The sequence below is a fragment of the Buceros rhinoceros genome, unplaced genomic scaffold (genome assembly GCF_000710305.1).
Source record: "Buceros rhinoceros silvestris isolate BGI_N320 unplaced genomic scaffold, ASM71030v1 scaffold24542, whole genome shotgun sequence".
In the NCBI taxonomy this organism is placed as follows: Eukaryota; Metazoa; Chordata; class Aves; order Bucerotiformes; family Bucerotidae; genus Buceros; species Buceros rhinoceros.
Window position 1 is genome coordinate 9086 of NW_010398674.1, and position 17733 is coordinate 26818.

General features: G+C 36.7%; 1 protein-coding gene across 1 annotated transcript in view; it reads left to right on the forward strand.

Moving 5' to 3' along the window:
* NCAPG2 (non-SMC condensin II complex, subunit G2) overlaps positions 1–16723 on the forward strand; it is a gene marked incomplete at its 3' end in the record, with an annotated part of 25224 nt that extends 8501 nt beyond the window's left edge. Inside the window, exons 6-13 of the mRNA XM_010131198.1 lie at positions 3289–3383; positions 4239–4308; positions 4897–4983; positions 7490–7585; positions 11776–11901; positions 12466–12645; positions 13689–13841; positions 16463–16723. Of these exons, the coding sequence (XP_010129500.1) occupies positions 3289–3383; positions 4239–4308; positions 4897–4983; positions 7490–7585; positions 11776–11901; positions 12466–12645; positions 13689–13841; positions 16463–16723 (1068 nt within the window). The remainder of the gene's footprint in view (positions 1–3288; positions 3384–4238; positions 4309–4896; positions 4984–7489; positions 7586–11775; positions 11902–12465; positions 12646–13688; positions 13842–16462) is intronic.
* Positions 16724–17733: the final 1010 nt, after the last annotated feature.

Here is a 17733-nt window from a genome sequence, read left to right on the forward strand (position 1 = left end):
TTCTCACAGAAGCTGCCCCTGTAGACGCCCTGCTACCAAAACCTTGCCACGCAAACCCAATACTCACGTCACTTTAAATCCTTGAGGAAACAAGCTCAAAATAAAAGAGGAACCACAACCCATTCTGGAAAGACCCCAGTTCTTTTCAGAACTGGGTCTGGTTCAGTTAAATTAGGTGTCTGAAACCAGTTTAGACACCTACACAGGAGCCTAATTGATATAGGTCCTGGGGTGGATTTAATTGCTTAAGTGAATGATCTGTTCTATGTTAAATGACCTGGGTTGCCTCAGACATCCACATGGGTCTGGCATATAAAGCACAAGGACTTTGCCTTCTGGAAAACCATCCGAGTGTTTAAAATTGCACTATGTTTCAATAGTGGCATACTGCTCCTGGTCAACAGAGCAATGCATCTTCATAGAGCAGTCACTAAACAGCTGATCACCTGAATCACTCTAGGCGATTAATCTAGGGACTTGAACATCCAGTTAGTGAGCTGAAATCCAACTTCAATATGTGAACTGCCAGTACAGATCCAGAATGGTAAGTGTCTGGGGTTTTTCTAGCTCTGCAGAGAATATTAAGTATTTTGAAATTCCAGGTATTCAAACCATTTTCCTGTTTGTACTTTTGCTTTTGTACTACTGTTGCAAGTCCTTCTGTTTGGGATTTTGCATCCTGAGGGTGTTTAGTTTTAGTGACAACCCATCTCGTGCGTGTTCTCTGTTTTCCCTGCCTGGCGCATTTTGCTAATGATATTTTTCTTGTAGCAACATGTCCAACACCCCTCCTTACCCCAGTATATCTGCTGGACCTTTTTCTTACATTTGTCTCTATTTCTGAAATGCTAATAGTCATACCAATTATCAACATTATATATGAAGTGCCTTGAGATGAACCTGAACTTAGGTATGTCAGGGCTAATATTCCCTTTAGTGCCTGCAGGCTTGTTCTACTGTTCCTGGTAAGTATACCTCATTCCTTTTAAAGTAGATATTCCAGAGTGTAGCTCCATAGCAGCTTAAGCAGATGGTACTCCAGGTTCCAGCAATCCTGTGTTGCCATGGGCTAGCATTCCTATTTTCCTCTGCACAGTATGAACGATCAAGCAGCTATAGCATGGGTTGATGGAAGGGGGTAGCTGATCAGGTTTTACCTAGTAAGATTATTTTTCAGCCAGATTAACTGCCTGGACTGGTTCATCATACAAGGATGAAGGGAAGGGAAGGGTCAGGAATGTGGTATCCTGGTTCTAGGTCAGATTAAACTGATACAGAATTGCACACGTGCTTCATGGCAATATCAGTGTGTTCAGTTTTTCTGCCTTCCCAGTCTGTGCTATTCAACTGAGTAATGTTTCTCAGACGCTTATTTTCAGGCTGCGTTAGAGGAGTGATCCTCTGAATTTATATCTCCGTGTGATTTATGAAAACATTCCTGTTCACATGGAGTTTTCTAATCAAACAGCTGGAGAGCCCTGCAGAGCACATATTACTGTGGTTTAGAGGTAGGCCTGTTCTACTCTCTTCTTCCTTGCTAGCCTTCTGACAGTCATATGTACTATGTCCACAAGCACAGCAGTACCAGATGCCCAACACTGTTAAGGCATTAACGCTGAAGATGTCAAGTTCACTCTTATTCATCTACTATCAGTTTACCTGTCAAGATACTGAGACTGCTGGTAACAGTAGTCATTTCAGATCCATTGATCACAAGCAGCTGATTAAATTCAAGGCACTTACTGTAGTTTTCAGGATCAGGTTCAATCTGTTGAAATGTAAGGGAAAAAATTGGTTGAAAGCTACTTTATGACTTTTCTTCATCTGTCTTGCTGTTGGGATTGTAAAAGATGAGCTGAGTCTAAGTTTGTCCTTACGTTTGCCTTGTTGAGGCAGGAGCTGTAGGTCAAGACTCCTTTGACCTTTTGGTTTGTCAGGGATGTTAATGAAATATTGGAGTCCCAGTGGTGCACTACATGTATTACAGCACCAAAGTTGGAGAAAAATTGCTTTATTTTCATTCAATATTTTCTTTCTTGGTAGAAGAAGCTCTCATTGACAACAGGAAGGATTCCATCAGACCTCTAGACAAGGGTCTTGACATCGTATTAGAGCACTTAGGTCTTGATTTTTATGTTGTTCTGAATTACTTCTTGACCTGAAGGCATTTAAGCTATCAGTTCCACTGAAGGGCAGTTTCTGCCTATATGCTTCCTTCCCTCTAACCCTCTCTATGATACTCCAATTCAAAGTGTGTCTGGCATTCTCAGCCTTATTTTCTCTGTTTTGTCATAGATCTGAGCATAACTGTTGGTCCTGCTCTCGAGGGAGGTGCCTTCGAACCTCTGCTAACTATTGAGTGCTCCTTTTGAACTTCTGCCAATGTGCTCTTTACTATTGCACTTCCTTATTAATTTTCCTGATTTATTTTTGGTTAGAAAGCTGACAGGTACAAAGGACCCTTACAGCTGGCTGACTCACCCTTATGTATTATCAAACTTTTCAAAATCTCAGAAGCTGGATGCCTTCACTTCATCTGTAAGATGAGCCAGAGTGAGGCCGTTTGTGCAGATACAGTGTAAGGCTCTAATTCCTCGGGCAGATTTTTCTGTTTCCAAAAGAGCAAGGGCTTATTTCCTCCATCCACAGCCTTCCGTTGCCTTATATTGAAAAAATTCCGTTGCTCATGAAAGTTGTCATCACCATTTCTGACTTGCTAAAATGGAAGAAAACTAATTCAGGAAAGAAACCAAATAGCTTTTTTTTCCACGTTTTTCATGAACTAAAGCAGCTCCAGGAGGTTTGCGATACTACCTTTCATAAGGCATTAGGAAAGGAATTGTCCTTGCTAATCAGAATGTTGATTTTCCTCAGTGGCCGAGCTCTTCTCTGACTTTGTTCAAAACTGTTTCTGTATCCAAAGCTGGCAGAGTTGTAATGCTATTTAATTTGTACCTGCGCCATCACTGCGGTGTCATCCTGCAATGGTATTGCACTTGACAGAGCTCTGAGGTGTGGCCTCCATGAGGGTCCTAAGTTAAGTCCCTTATTAAAGGATCCTACTCAAGGTTACACCAAAACAGAATGGACATTGGAGAACACGTAGGCAGATCTGTAATCCACGTGTTCAGTTGTCTCTACAGTATAAGTAACAGTAATGCTTGAATTCTGTTTAAAATTTTGTTTTTAGAATTCTGGTTTTATTTTTGAGGTGGATCTTAAATTGGATATTCCTCTGGGGAATGACTTCCCTGTTTGTTTGTTTTTTTCCTTTTCCCCTCCCAACAGGGAAGAAGATGCTTGAGCTTTTTGTTCAGCTGGAATGTAAACTTCGTTAAAATGATACATGGAACTGTTAAAAACCAATTACAATTTTTTCCAAGGTATGCATCACTGTTAGAGTTCTTAATGATCTTTAAGAGCTTGGCTAAGATCTTGTTTGTCTCACACTCTCTAAAATACTGAGTATATTGGTAAAATATATCAGAATCCAGAGACCTTCAAATCCGCTGAATATAACTACCATATTGTTTCAGCAACTTCCTTTAATAGTTCCTTTGCACTTGCCTGTGAGTTCAATTACAGGTGTAGTGAAATGCTTATTTAGCATTAGCTACAGCAAATGACTTTCATATAAACTGTGCTGCATTGCTTGCTGTGTCTGTGTGCGAACTGCAGGTTCATTTCTGCTTCTGTAAGGTGTTTTTGTTTTTTCCAGTGAGCAACCTTTAATTTAATTTGGTAAGATGCTATATAGAGACGTTCTGGTGAGAAGTGACTTGCAGTATCATAGCTTGAGACCTTGACTGATGGATAAAGAACGTGGATTTTTTTTTTTCCCCTTTGATTGTTGAGTGAAATATTACAGAAGTAATTCTTCATGCTAAAATCAGAGGCTTTCCAATACTTTCAGTTAAAATAATGTATTCCTGTATATCTTTATAAAGAATTTAAGGCATCATTGTGAGATAAATGATAAAATACCTGTTCTAGAGTTCTGGCTTTCCCACTGTAAGGGATACTTCCTGTGTTTTTTAATAGTCCTTGGGTTTATTAATTAACTGTTAACTTCATTATTCCGTAATTATTAGTGTAGACTTTCAAGATGTTGCTTCTTCTAAAAATAATGTTGATGCATGAAAGTAAGACTAATATTTGTACTTATAAAAAAATCTTCATGCTGTACATAGATGTGGTCAGGATGCTTGCCTGAAAGTGCTTATCATATGTTAATACAGATCCTTGATGGAATACGTTTCAGAAGTTTACTTCAGGGCCTGGAAGAAGGTGTCAGGAGAATTCTTAGAGGTAATGCTATGCTTGAAATTTCATTTGGGTAGTTTTGAATTTCAAGGTGGAGAAGGTACATGACTTGGAAAGGTTCCTAAGCAAGCCTTAGGGAATTATTTCCCAAAGGAAAGGGCCTCTTTAGCGTTGTCAAGATATAAGAGCATGTCATGCTTTGAATGTTTGTCCACGGTGATCAGCTTGGTTGCGTTTAAATGTCTTTAGTACTGCTGCTGAAGTATTAGTTCAAGAAACCACGCATATACTAAATGTTTTTTGTAAATACACTAGTTATCTGACTAACTGAAGCCTTTAGTCAGTGTGTGAAAGTCTTTATGTTTGATAACTTAGATATCTGTCTAGTTTTTGTGGATTTCCATGGAGATGATCAAAAACATAATTGCAACATCGTAACAATGCTACAGTCAAATTTCAGAGAGCAAGTAGTTCTTATTTACTTTGGGCTAAGCTGAAGCCAAGCAAGAAATAATATCAAAGACTATTTTCAGTTGCTTGTTTTAGAGAAAAATACAAGTTCCTGCACAGCCTACAGTACTACTTATTATTTTAATGTGTGTTAACGGTAGTATGTATGTGTTTTTACTGTAGATGCTTGAATATAACTGCATTCAGGATTTAATGCATCATGGAATTCATCTTCCCAGAAATTCTTCTGTTCATTCTAAAGTTAGAGAGGTAAGTTCCTGCAAAGCATGATATGAACTAGTAGCATCAAAATCAGATCAGTTACTATGAAGTGGAAAATTTCCATTTCATACTAAAACATTATACCAGCTCTGGCTGGAACGGAAGTACTTTTCATAGAAGCCCATATGGTACCCTATTTTTGATTTGTCAACTAAAACAGTGTCAATAACACAGCAGTGTTTTGCCTGTTGCTGAGCAGTACTTGCACAGTGTCGAGGCTTTCTCTTTCCCACTTTATGTTTCCCTAGTGAGTAGGCTGGGGATGAGCAAGTTGGGAAGGGGTACAGCTGCAACAGCTGACCCAGCTGATCGAAGGAATATTACATGCTGTATAACATCATGCTCAGCAGTAGAAACTGAGGGAAAATAGATTTTGGGGAGGTAGCCATTGCTTAGAGACTGGCTGGGCATTGGTCTGCTTGTGGGAGGTGCCAAGTGATTGCATTTGTATCACCTGTTTTGGGCTTTCTAATCCTCTTTGCTTCAATTATTAAAATATCATTAACTTGACCCATGAGTTTTCTTGCTTTTCTCTTCCAGTTGTCTCCTTTACCCCACTGGGCAGGGTGTGAGTTGAGTGGCTGTGTTGATGCTTAGCTGGTAATTGGAGCCAACCCACCATAAATATTTAAAAAATAGCATATGTTCTGAAGAACGATATTAGAACTAATTTTAGGAGGAACCTGCTTATGGTTTTGCACCAAATGTGTCTTTGGTGCTCAATAGTAGAAATAGAAGAGAATTTTCCAGAGTGCCAGAACTAGCTTTTGCTCTCTGCTGACTAAGCTTTTCCTTACCTGGAGAATTGACCTTTCCATAGCCAGTCACAGGGATGAAAATTCATAAGCCCCATGAGGCAAACTTAGGAGATAAGTTGGGAACCAACCTTTTTCTTTTTGTTGTATATTGGGGTTTTGTTTGTGTGTTTATAGGAACAAGCCTTGATTCACACTTGTCACACAGTTGGCTTTTATTCAGGAGCAAAACGTTCAAAGCAGGACGAGAGTTACAAAATTTTTTAAGACAAGGCATTTGTATTTGGTCTCGCCCCTTCCATGCTTTCCCCCGAATGTATAGACGCTGGAGTATGTAGTACATGCAAAATGTAGCTTCATATATCCGTATGCAATGGTGTATGGTTGTTTTGTTTGTTTTGATTTGGGTTTATGAGGTTTTATTTTGTTTTTAATCAAATGTAAGCAGATTCTCATATCTCTATGGGGATTCCCTTGTCCTCTGATTCCTTATTGAGGCTTTTAACAGGGCATTTCAAGTGTTTCAGACTCAGGAATCTTGAAGGAGGACAATGAGTGGATCTTGGAATAAATTGGAATGATGCATTCTTTTTCAGTATGTAAGAACTTGGTTTAAAATGGTCCTTTAGAATCCAAAAGCATCCTCTGGCAAGGATGGACTTGATGATCTTAAAGGTCTCCCAGCCAGATGGTTCTATGAATTAGGAGAGTAACCAGCCACAACCATTCACTCGAGCAGAGTTTGGGCTATTTTATTGAAAAAGTGGGGAGGGAGGGGAAACCAACATGTACAACTCCCCCTTCTGAAAGCAAAGTTCTGATTATAAACTTAGGTCCATTCTCCAGCTGATACTGTTCTAATGAAACCTAGTACAAAACAGAACTGTTTTGCCGTTAAACCTGGCTTAGATCCATCATTCTTACGTAGTAGTAAGAGCTGCATAGTCTCTTACAGATCACACCATGTCTTTACTTCAGTGTATTTCAAAACTAGAGAAAAGAGATTCTTCCACTATTGCATTGTTTTTGTAGATGCCATTCACAGGTTTCCCTGTCGAGCTGTAATTAGCTGCGAATACCTGAAGTATTGACCACTAGAGACACAACTTCTTTTCAAACTGACTAGTGTTTCAGGTGGAGTAATTACTTCCTATCAAGTTACACAATCTCCTTTTTCATATTCTACTTCCCTTTTTTGTCTGCGTAATTCAGATACAAAAAATAAAAGGGGCTTTAACTAACGAAGCACAGTTCTGAGTCGCAAGGAATGCTGATACTTGTTCATCATTAATGCCTACAACCAGTATTATGTTTGTAATTTTGTATTTGGATAACACCAGTTACCAAATAAGATTCCTTTGTTCTTAACAGAGAAATTACTTATTTATTTGCAGTTGATAATTACAGAATTTCAAAGTATTTCTGCTGGTTATTTTAAAAATAGTTTTTTACTGTAGCAAAAGGAGTGGTTGCCGTGAAACTAACTCTCTAGCTATGATTTTTTCTCAGTTATAGATCTTCATATAGATTTATTGAATCTATCAAGTTATAAAATGTGATATTTATCGGTTCTATTTCTTTTTTATGATTTTTTTTGACTTTTCAATAAAATAGAGGGACAATATGTCTAGTTTTATCATTTTCCATAGTATGGAAAACTCTTTGGTCTTATCTAAATGGTGAAATGAGACAACTCTTGCACACTTCTCAAGTGGGATTTGTTTGTTTATTTTTCTCAGATGCTGAGTTATTTTCATAAACAAAGTAAAGTTCGTCAAGGAGTTGAAGAAATGCTCTACAGATTGTATCAACCTATCCTTTGGCGAGCACTGAAGGTAATTCTGCTTTTCGGAAAATAGGACTGTCTTTCGCCAACTACGGAATTCTAGGTCCCTCTCAAATGCTCTTTATTTAATAATTGCTTTTCAAACAAAATGGCTATTGAAAAAAAGTCAGTGTGTTTCACATCTCAGCTGTTTCACAGTGATTTTGCAAGTTGTAATTAGGCATTGTTGTGTAACTGCACAACAATATTCTGATCTGTTAATGTAATTCACTTCTGCAACTCAGTTTTGCTTACAGGTATATAGTCCTTTCCAGAGCTGCAGTAGACAGTGGACTAGCATCAAGTTTGGTATTCTGATCATTTCCTCACTTTGGGAATTTTCTGTAATCTTGTATTCTGTTTTCCACAATCTTTATGGACTGATCAATGCTTTATTGATCAAAGCCAGAAATGTTCTGAGGATGATTTAGTCTCAGCTTCTGATTAATTAGCAGCCTTAGGATACAGCTCTCTTAATTTTTTAGAGTATTATTTTAGAAGTCTTTTTTTTCTAGTTTGATTGTGTATACAGACATTCATGCTGTGGATATGCTTTTAATCAAGCATTCAGAATGAAATTTCTGATTTCTAGTACTTTTAAGGTAAGAGTGTGTGTCTTCCTATGGATTGCATGCACGGACTAAAGAGTTCCTACTGCAGCTTACCTACTCAGTTACACTCTATGATTAAGATGAGCCAAGCTTCCTTCTTTGTGAAGAACTTTAATTTTGTCTGAGATTATGAAATCTCTTCATCACATACTGTTTGTTACAGCCAAATTAAGTGCTGTTAAACATTGCCTGAAGTTTCATTTACTGATTGGTCATACAGCATCCTCTCGATACAAGAGAAGTGTTTAAACATTCTTAGAGATGAAAGTGTTGTAAAACAACTTAAAGTTGTTTAAAATGGATTTTATGAGTTACAGGAAGGAGTTGAGAGCTGTTTGGTTTCAAGAGAATCCTGTGGTAGAAGTGGGAACATGATTGACTCATCACTCAACCAGGATCTTGTTTGCTCTTATATTAAGGGTTTGGATCCCATCCCTTTAGAATTAATATAAAAAAGAATCCTGGATAAAACTGGGATGTTCTCAGTGCAAGAGAATAATACCTACAAAGCATGGCTGTCTTTAATCTCTGTCCCTAAAAAGAATAGGGGTTTTAATTGGTAATGGTTCCATTACTAGAACAAATCTAAATTTTAGGAAGTTGGGGAGGGAATGTTGTTTGGCTGTTTAGGAGTTTTTTTTATTGGTTTGGGATTTTTCGTTTGTTTCATTTTTATCTTGACAACTTCAACATGTGTAGTTAAGTGTTCTAAGCTTAAATGTTAACAGGCATATCAAATAGGTCATGGAGAATTTGTTTTAATGTAGCAAAATAACCCAACTGTTGTGAACATAGATTTCAGAATGGTAAAGGTATGATTGTAAAAAATCGAATGCAGCAATTATATGAATCATGTAATGATTCAGTGCAAGAAAAGATTCTGAATTCCAAATGATTCAGTACCATACTTGTGATTGGCAAAAGGAAATACATGACTGAACATCAAAGTTGGCAGTTTGTTTTTGGATAGGCTGCTGTCTCACTCTGTGACTTTTGTATAATTCTTCTTTTTCATCTAATACTGCTGAAGTATTTGGCATTTTTAAGGTAACTGTTGCTGTGACTCAGAATCACCAGTAGTTTAAGATACAGAACTAAGAAGGGAAGTTTGTAATGGTCCTTACTGGTATGGATTCTGCTCTAAAGTTTGAAATGTCAGTTTAATTTTTGATAGCCAGTTTGATGCTCCTATCTTAGCGAGGGTACGAATCCCTAATTTAATATAGTGAAGAACAAATCTAGTACACTGGTTACAAAACAGAAAGGGAACCCATAAAAGGACCTCTTCACCCCTCTTTCTTGCAGAAATGAAAAATACTTCAGGTGTAGGAATGCAAAGGATTCCAGAACTGTTTGTATTGAAATACTTGATCTCATAGCTGAAGTCTTTAAACTGTGAATGCATATTTCTCTGTTTCTTCTTAAATTGCTTGTTTTGCAAATACTCAGATCACACAAGTTTCCCTTGTGGCTTTTACCTACGTGTATTTTATAAGACTTTATGCAACTTAAAGTTTTGTAATACAAGCCCTATGTAAATTCATCTTTTTTCATGAGAAGTAAGTCTCACAAAACATGAGAGAGAGTTGTGCAGTGATTGGTTATCAGTATAAGAAGCTATACAAGTATAAAAATACGGATATTTATTGTGACATAAGTAGTGATTAAGCTATTCCTTATCAAGCTCAGAAAGTCAAGAACCACTCCTCCAGGAATTCAAGCTGCTGAAGGAAGTGATGCCTTTCAAGTGGTGTGGGATTTTTTTGTTTTTGATACCCTACACTTTTAAACCAACTTTCACTGTGGAAATCCAGTGTTTTTTGAATAACTGGAAGTGAATTTCAGGACCTGTAAAACCAGATGAAACTTAAAACTCTGAAAATTAACTGGAAAAAAAGAATTAAAATAGCGTGTAAAAGTTTCTGAAAGTTCCTCAGAATAGTACAAGTGTAAAGGTAAAGAGACATCAGTCATTTAAATAACAGCAGGCTCCTCTTGCATGGAAAAGTCAGTGTGGAATAAAATAGGATATGAATTTAAATACTTAGGTTCTACCTCTGTGAAGACATTTACTATATTACAAGCTCGAATATGCAAATAGATTTGGGATAAATTCCAATTAATTAAAGACAGGAATTTAAACTATGAGGACTCGGTTCAGAATTAAAGTGAGATAATTGAATTCAATGTAACACACTTAATTTATGAAGGTTAACTTTCTGGAGTGGCCACGGTTGGCAAGGTCTAGGTTATTGCACAAAAACCATACTTAGTTCACAAGAAATGTTAGTGCAGAAGAGCTTTTTCACCCTGAATTCACATATGAGCTTGTTATGCATTTATTCTTCAATATAGACAAGCTCAATGGATTTTTTACAAGATTGGATTAAGAATTGTAATGTTTTAACTTTTAAATTGTTTGTATTGTCCATGATAAATAAAGTAAGATACAAGTCCCTAACTAAAGAGCTTATATGTGGACTTTATTTGCCTTCTTAGTATTAAAATTAGAGTTGCTATTAATTTTGTTGGCTGGAAGAATATGGAATTTTTTTGTTCTACTCAGATGTGACCCATCATATGAAGATTGGTCCTGAAAAGAAATACAAAATAAATTGTAAATTAAGTAACTGTTGCTCATTTCTTTTGTATATTTCTGATTTTATTTGGCATTAGTTTATTTAGTTCTAAATATTACATGGTTTTCCTCATTTTTCTTTCCCTGTCTTTGATCTGAATGTCTCTTACAATAAGGGAAAAAGAAAATTGGATGAATAGAATAGTCAGGATGTTCCATGAGCTATCTCTTATCTTGCTGTTAAAATTAAGTGTTTTGCTTGTTTTATTAGAGTGTGTGACTTGAATTTCATCTTTTCTTCATTTCATTGCCTGCTTTTTCTATCCTTTTAAGAAGTCCACAGGGCAAATTATTTTTCACTGACTGTCTAAACAGATTTTTCTTTATGTTTGGGGCTCTACAACCAGCAAAACATAGAGTGTAAAGCATTGAAAACTATTATAAGTGGTAAAATGTCTGAGGGTTATGAGACTTGCCTTAGATTTTTGATGAGCTGCCTGGAGCTCAGAACATGGTCCAGTTATTTATGTGTATAGATGCAGAACTGAATACATTTATGTTGGAGAAGTTACTCTCCAGACTTGCTGGTACTTAGTTTCTAAATACTGTTTTCTTGAAGAAATAAACTTGAGCATTTCAATTAATTCACTGGTCTCTTGACAGGCAATAATTAATTTAGTCTGCCTGCATTCAAGGTTCTTGTATTCTGAAGAGGAACTTTAAGGTGATTAAGAGAAATCTCAGCTTCTAATTTGAAGTTGATACGGTCTGAAAGCTGATGGTACTGATAACTCAGGTTTTACTGAATGAGTGGAAACATAAGGTAAAATAAAAATCATATGTTACTACAAGTTCTTCCATACTTTTAAAAATTCACCGCTTCCAACTACTTAATTAAAAACACAGACTTGCTGAAAGTGTTTGGAGAGTGTTTTTGACAAGATGTGCCTTCATATCCGATAGTAGCAGTCTGTACTTATTGAAGAAAATTTTTTTCCTTCACTGTAACAGGCTAGAAACTCTGAAGTTCGATCGAATGCAGCATTTTTGTTTGTGGATGCTTTTCCTGTTCGAGATCCTAGTTTTAACACTGAAGAGATGGACAATGAAATACAGAAGCAGTTTGAAGAACTTTTTGTAAGTTTTTATGAAACTAAAATGTTGAAAATGAAACTTTCATCAAAGCTAACTCAAAAATAAGCTGTTGATGTAATTAAAATTTATGGAATTTCTTTATGGATAGTATTCTTAGGGAAATACAAGCTTGTGATGTAGTAAACAGAAAAATAAGCTACTTTAAAATTTCTGTGGCATGTTGACAGTAGATGACATGCACCATTTTCAGGTGTGACAAGAAAATACGTGGGATTATGATTCATTAATCTGTGAATGAAAGATACTTTTGAAAGACTAAATGCACAAGTAATGGATCTTGATCCTTACTTAATGCAGAATTGGTGAAGACAGCTTTACATTTAACGTGTAAGCATTCAGTGGAAGTACTGTATTATTAAATACTTCTCAAATTAAGTATATTGGAGATAAGAACCTAAAAAACTTCACCAGACTAGATGGGTGAGGATAGGCATAGTATTTTCATTAAGAAAATGTTTGGGAAATCCCGAGTATGGTCTTGTTAATGTCAAACAGCAGCAGAGTCGCAGTAATGCATATACTCACACTGCAATTCTTCTGTTTTAGAGTCTCTTAGAAGATCCTCATCCCGTTGTCCGCTCCACAGGAATTCTCGGAGTTACTCAGATAACGTCCAAATACTGGGAGATGATTCCTCCAGCAATTCTTGCTGATCTTTTAAAAAAACTAACTGGAGAGCTGGCATGTGATATAACATCTGCTGATGTTCGATGCTCTGTTTTTAAAGTAAATATTTTTTTCTAAATTAATGATTGTAATTTTTATATTTACTTGAGGTACAGGTTTCTAGTATAGGCCACGTTAAGTGAAGGAAATAACTTACTGGGCAGAATGAGTTGGGCAATAAGGTTCCTAATAGATGCAAGTTTTGCACACATTTTATAAATGCCATGTATTTGGGATGAACAGATGCTTTTTAAAAGATGACTTTGGCTTTGTGGTGCTCAACCACTTTGCATTTCTACTCATATATGTTCTTTAGACCTGATAATTTTGTTATTTTAGCTGTTAGAAATTAAATGTAGACGTGAAAATGTATGCGGGCAGGTTCTAGTCTGTTTCTGCATCACTGGTTTTAACCCATCCCAAGACAAGCAGAATTATGGTATGATTTGGTACCCCGCTTTGTTTCCGAGGTTTGGACAAATATAATTATTTGCCATTTCTCTGGGAATGACAGCCTCCTATGTGTTGTTCAGTACATTAGAATTAGTAGATCTACATCTTTCTGGCATCTGTTAAAATACAAATAGCTTGGAGAGAAAAATGAACGTCCTAAGCAGTATATTCTCTTAAAGATGCTGTGTGTTTTCAATTGTCAGTGCGGCCTTAAATTGGAGCTGTCTTCACGTTAATCCTCACTTGCTCCACTACAGCTGGATGGTGGTCTGTACGGGATAAGCAGAAAGCGCCGATTTAAAAAATAACTTGAAAGAAAAAGATGTATTTAACCTGAAATCAGTAGAACTTAGGGAGCTGGTATTGCTGCCACAAAAAGTACTTGACACTGTGCCCTCAGGTAGAAGGCAAGAGTAGACCTGAAGCTGCTTCACCAGACGTGAGATCACTGAACACATTTCGCTGGACACTTGAAATACCGTCACAATTTTTACTAAACAATACTACAACAAAAACATGCTCAGTCTCTGTCCCTGCTTAATTTAACCTTAGAAGTGTCATGATCTAATTCAACAGTTTTTAACTACATCTTTTTTCAAATCCACTCTTAATTTTTTTTTTTTGAAATCATAATCCTTTTTTTCTTGCAGTGCTTACCGATAATTGTGGACAACAAATTAAGTCATCCTTTACTGGAACAGCTCCTGCCAGCAGTCAAGTACAGTCTTCATGACAATTCAGAGAAAGTGCGAGTGGCTTTTGTTGATATGCTGCTAAAAATTAAGGCTACCAAGGCTGCTAAGGTAGTGTAAGTGAAACTTGATGAGTAGCAAGAAGGAGATAAGATCAAGTCATTTATTTATTTAAAATAAAAAGAGGTACCTTTTGAGACTACAGTATTCCTAAAAGGGAAAAAATACATCCTTAATATAGTAATACTTTCAGGTTTCCCTTTCTTCATACATTTAAGCATATAACTTAGTTTATTTTGAAGACTTGCAGATTCTGTTGCTGTTAGTCACTTGTGTCCATTTTAAAGGATTTGATCCAATGTAGGCAGTAGTACAGAAGTGCTTCCTTCCGGTGCTTTTGTTAATTCCATTGAAATCAGAATGTCCATGAAGAATCTTTAAAAATAAAGAAAGAAATTGTGGCTAGTCCTGGTGAGCTTTCAGCCTTTCCATAGTGCTGTTAACAGAAAAATTGACCATAGGAGATAGTACTGTGTCAGGGTATTACTACAGCAGAGATTTTATAGACATGCTGGAAAGTTTGCTTTTTTCAGTTGAGCCAAGTACACTCTTTTCTATTTTTTCTCTCTTCCCACATTTTTGACTGATTTGGGATAATTAGTAGGTCCAGTGGCCTCTCTGCGCTTTTATTTCAGCAGCTGCTGTTATCACAAGCATTTGGCAGACCTTTTTCTCAGTGTGTTTCTGTCTTCCTTGCCCTCTCGTGGCTGTGCTGGGGCAGAGCAATTGGTACTGCCACGCTTCCAGCTGACTAACTCAAGTCAGGACTGTTACCTTCTGAATGAGTAATGCCGAATTGCTTTTTCACTTCTATTTATTTATTTTTATAATTTCCATTTGTCTTAGTGGGCATATCCTTCGGGATTTTGGTATCTTTTCACAGTGGTTTTGAATGAACTTTATGTTCTGCTGTGAACTCTTACTTAGGGTGATACTGTCTAGCCTTAGGCATTATTGCATTTTTGACCTCTTTCTCTGCTCCTAATGGTTTCCTAATTTCAATTATTAATCATGGGTTTGCCTCCTGTGAGGCCTAATTGTTAGGACAGGCTTATCTTGTGCTAGGCACATAGACTGTATGATGTCAGAGGTATGTATCTCTTTTCAGCAGAGAATTAAGTAAATACTTGGTTTGTCAGATTTTTAAGGCTTCAGTGCTTCAGGAACACATCTGTCCGTAACATGAGAATTACCTACCTCCAAATGCGTGCATTCCAGCTTTAATGACAGGACCTCAAAGATGTATATTGAGATTAGACCACTTCGGCACCTTCCAAATTCCCCAAAAGATGCTCAGAAAACAAGATAAATAGGAGGTGATTTTGGAATTGAGAGGTCTCAGCTTCTTGCACACAGGTTCAGGATAAGGATTAAAATGATGCAACAGCAACTTTGCTATTTCCATAATATCTTCCTCAAAGCATTGATCTGGCAAGTCCACAGAAACTGTGAAATGGAAGTACAAGGTATTATCATTCAGACCGTCTGCATGAAAAGTTTCCAGAAGGGTCCTAGTAATGTTTGCAGATCTCCTGAGATTAACAATGAGCAGCTGCAGCTTTACTTAGACAATTGGTTCTGGTTGTTAAAGTTATTGGAAATAACTGGAGGAGGCAATTCAGAATTAAAAATAAGCGCTAGTACTCTGAAAGATACCCTTTTTTTCATGAAGTTTCTGCTTCAGCAGATTCTAAAGCCAGGCTTTACCAGGTAAACCTGAGATGGAATGGCAGAAGTGTGTTAGAATGGTGCCTGTGTATTGGGTGTATCGCGTGGTCCACAGAATCAGCAGAAACAACAGATCACAGAACTATTGTTCCAAAAGTGTTGGACTCTGAAGTCTTCATAATTATTTCTGTTCTATTCTTGTGTCGTTATTTATTATTTTTAAAATACTCAACAAGCATGTTCCCCTTATAATCTGATTACATGTCACTTTTCTAATCTTCTTACGTGTTTTTTAATACTAATTTCTACATCACTCTGTAACCTTGCAAGCATTCAACACTCTTGTGCCGAGTTTTAACTCTTCATAAGATACATACAAGGATGATTTAAAGGACCGTCACCTGCAGTCATGACTTGGTCTGTTAATATCAATTATCTGTATAGTAAAATACAACCAAACTTTTTTAAACCGATATTTAATATCAACAATGCTTTTAATCTATTTTTTTAATGTTGTACTTTGTCTACAGTCTTTTAAAAATAAGGTATTCATGCTGCTGTTACATATGTAAAAAGCTCTTGTTTGTAAGTGATTTGTCATTTGGTATGAAAGTTCAAGCAAACAATCTTTTTGGCTTTCCTGAATTATCTCAATCGTAAGTAGTTTGGTCCTACTTTATCCTACAATAAGAATATGAAACATGGCACATAATAACAAATAATTATATTTTGTGGTGATATCCTTCCCTATACCTGTGGAATTACATTAGCATTGCAGGGATATTGAGCTGGAATTGCTTGAACCAGAGCTTTTGCAGTCTGTCAGAGATACTGGGAGAATTAGAGGTGTGTCAGAACAGCGAAGTAGCATAGTTGCAGCAATAATTCTGGTTAATGCTATTTATATTTATTGAGATTTTTGATGTGGACAACACTTAATAAAGGTGATTTGTTTTCCCTCTATTTTTTTAACTGCTTTAATGTCATCTTCTCTCTTTAAAAAGTTCTGGAAAATCTGTCCCATGGAGCATCTTCTGAGTCGCCTTGAAGTTGATTCACGGCCTGTGTCACGACGCATAGCGAATCTCTTATTCAACTCTTTCTTTCCCATTAACCAACCTGAGGATGTGTGGTGTGAGCGCTGTGTTACTCTAATCCAGATGAATTCAGCAGCAGCTAGAAAGTTCTATCAATATGCCCATGAATATACAGCCCCAACCAATATAGGTAAAGTACAAAACCTTATGAGTCTAATATCACAGCATGTAATTCCTTTATAATTTTTTTCTTTTATCAATGGTATGTTGTTGCTAGATCTTTTGGGTTTAGTATAATATTAGTTTGTATTTTTTAAAATTCTTGACACTAGCATTGAACCATGCTGACAGCAGTCATAAGCTTTTTCAACAGAGACCAAAGCTTTTAGTTTATGCTCTTAGGTGTTGTACTATACTCTCTAGCTGGTGGTGTTATCTGGTCTCTTCTCCTTTCTCCTCATATGTACCTTAAAGCGATCTACATTGATATTTATTTATCATGCAGAAATAGTGAAATAAAATACTCTGTCGCAAGGGATTTGAGATCTTTATGAGGAGGATTCTATAGAAGGTGAAAAAATATGTCTGATAATCTGATTATCTGGGATTTGTGGATCAGTAGTAGTTTCAAGTTGCTCAGAGAAAAATCTAAAAAGCCCTCCTTCCTACTAAAGGCTTCAGAAATCTTTGGCAAACAGGGTATGTACTGCACAGAGTGTAGCCGCTTTTTATAAAAGCGCTATTGAACCAAGTAAAATCAGGAAATTTGTGTTTCAGAGGAGTTCTGATACAAAAAAACCATAGTCTGCGTGGAGTGACTTGGGTAAAATGCCCAAGTCATTGCCCCTTGACTGATTACCTTGGTAAGATAGTTTTGAAATAATACCTGCTAGTGTGTTTCAGCTAGTCTTGCTTTCGAATGAATGGATATAACCCTTTCACTTTTATCTAGAGATGAGCTTCTCATTAAGAAGGGCAAGGGTTAGGCTACGACATCTTCTAATCTTTTATAAATAATTGGAACTGACATTGGATGTATGGTTGAACATAGGTCATTAAATGAATAGCTATGCTAGGTGAATGTAGGATTTGTGGGAACTTCCTCCGATCCTGGTTTGATACGGTGGTGGCTGGTTTGGGTTTTTAGTAGACTTCTTTAACAATAACATTATAGAACCCGATTATAATGTTGTTGTTTGTTGTGGTTTAACCCCAGCCAGAAACCAAACGTGATCTAG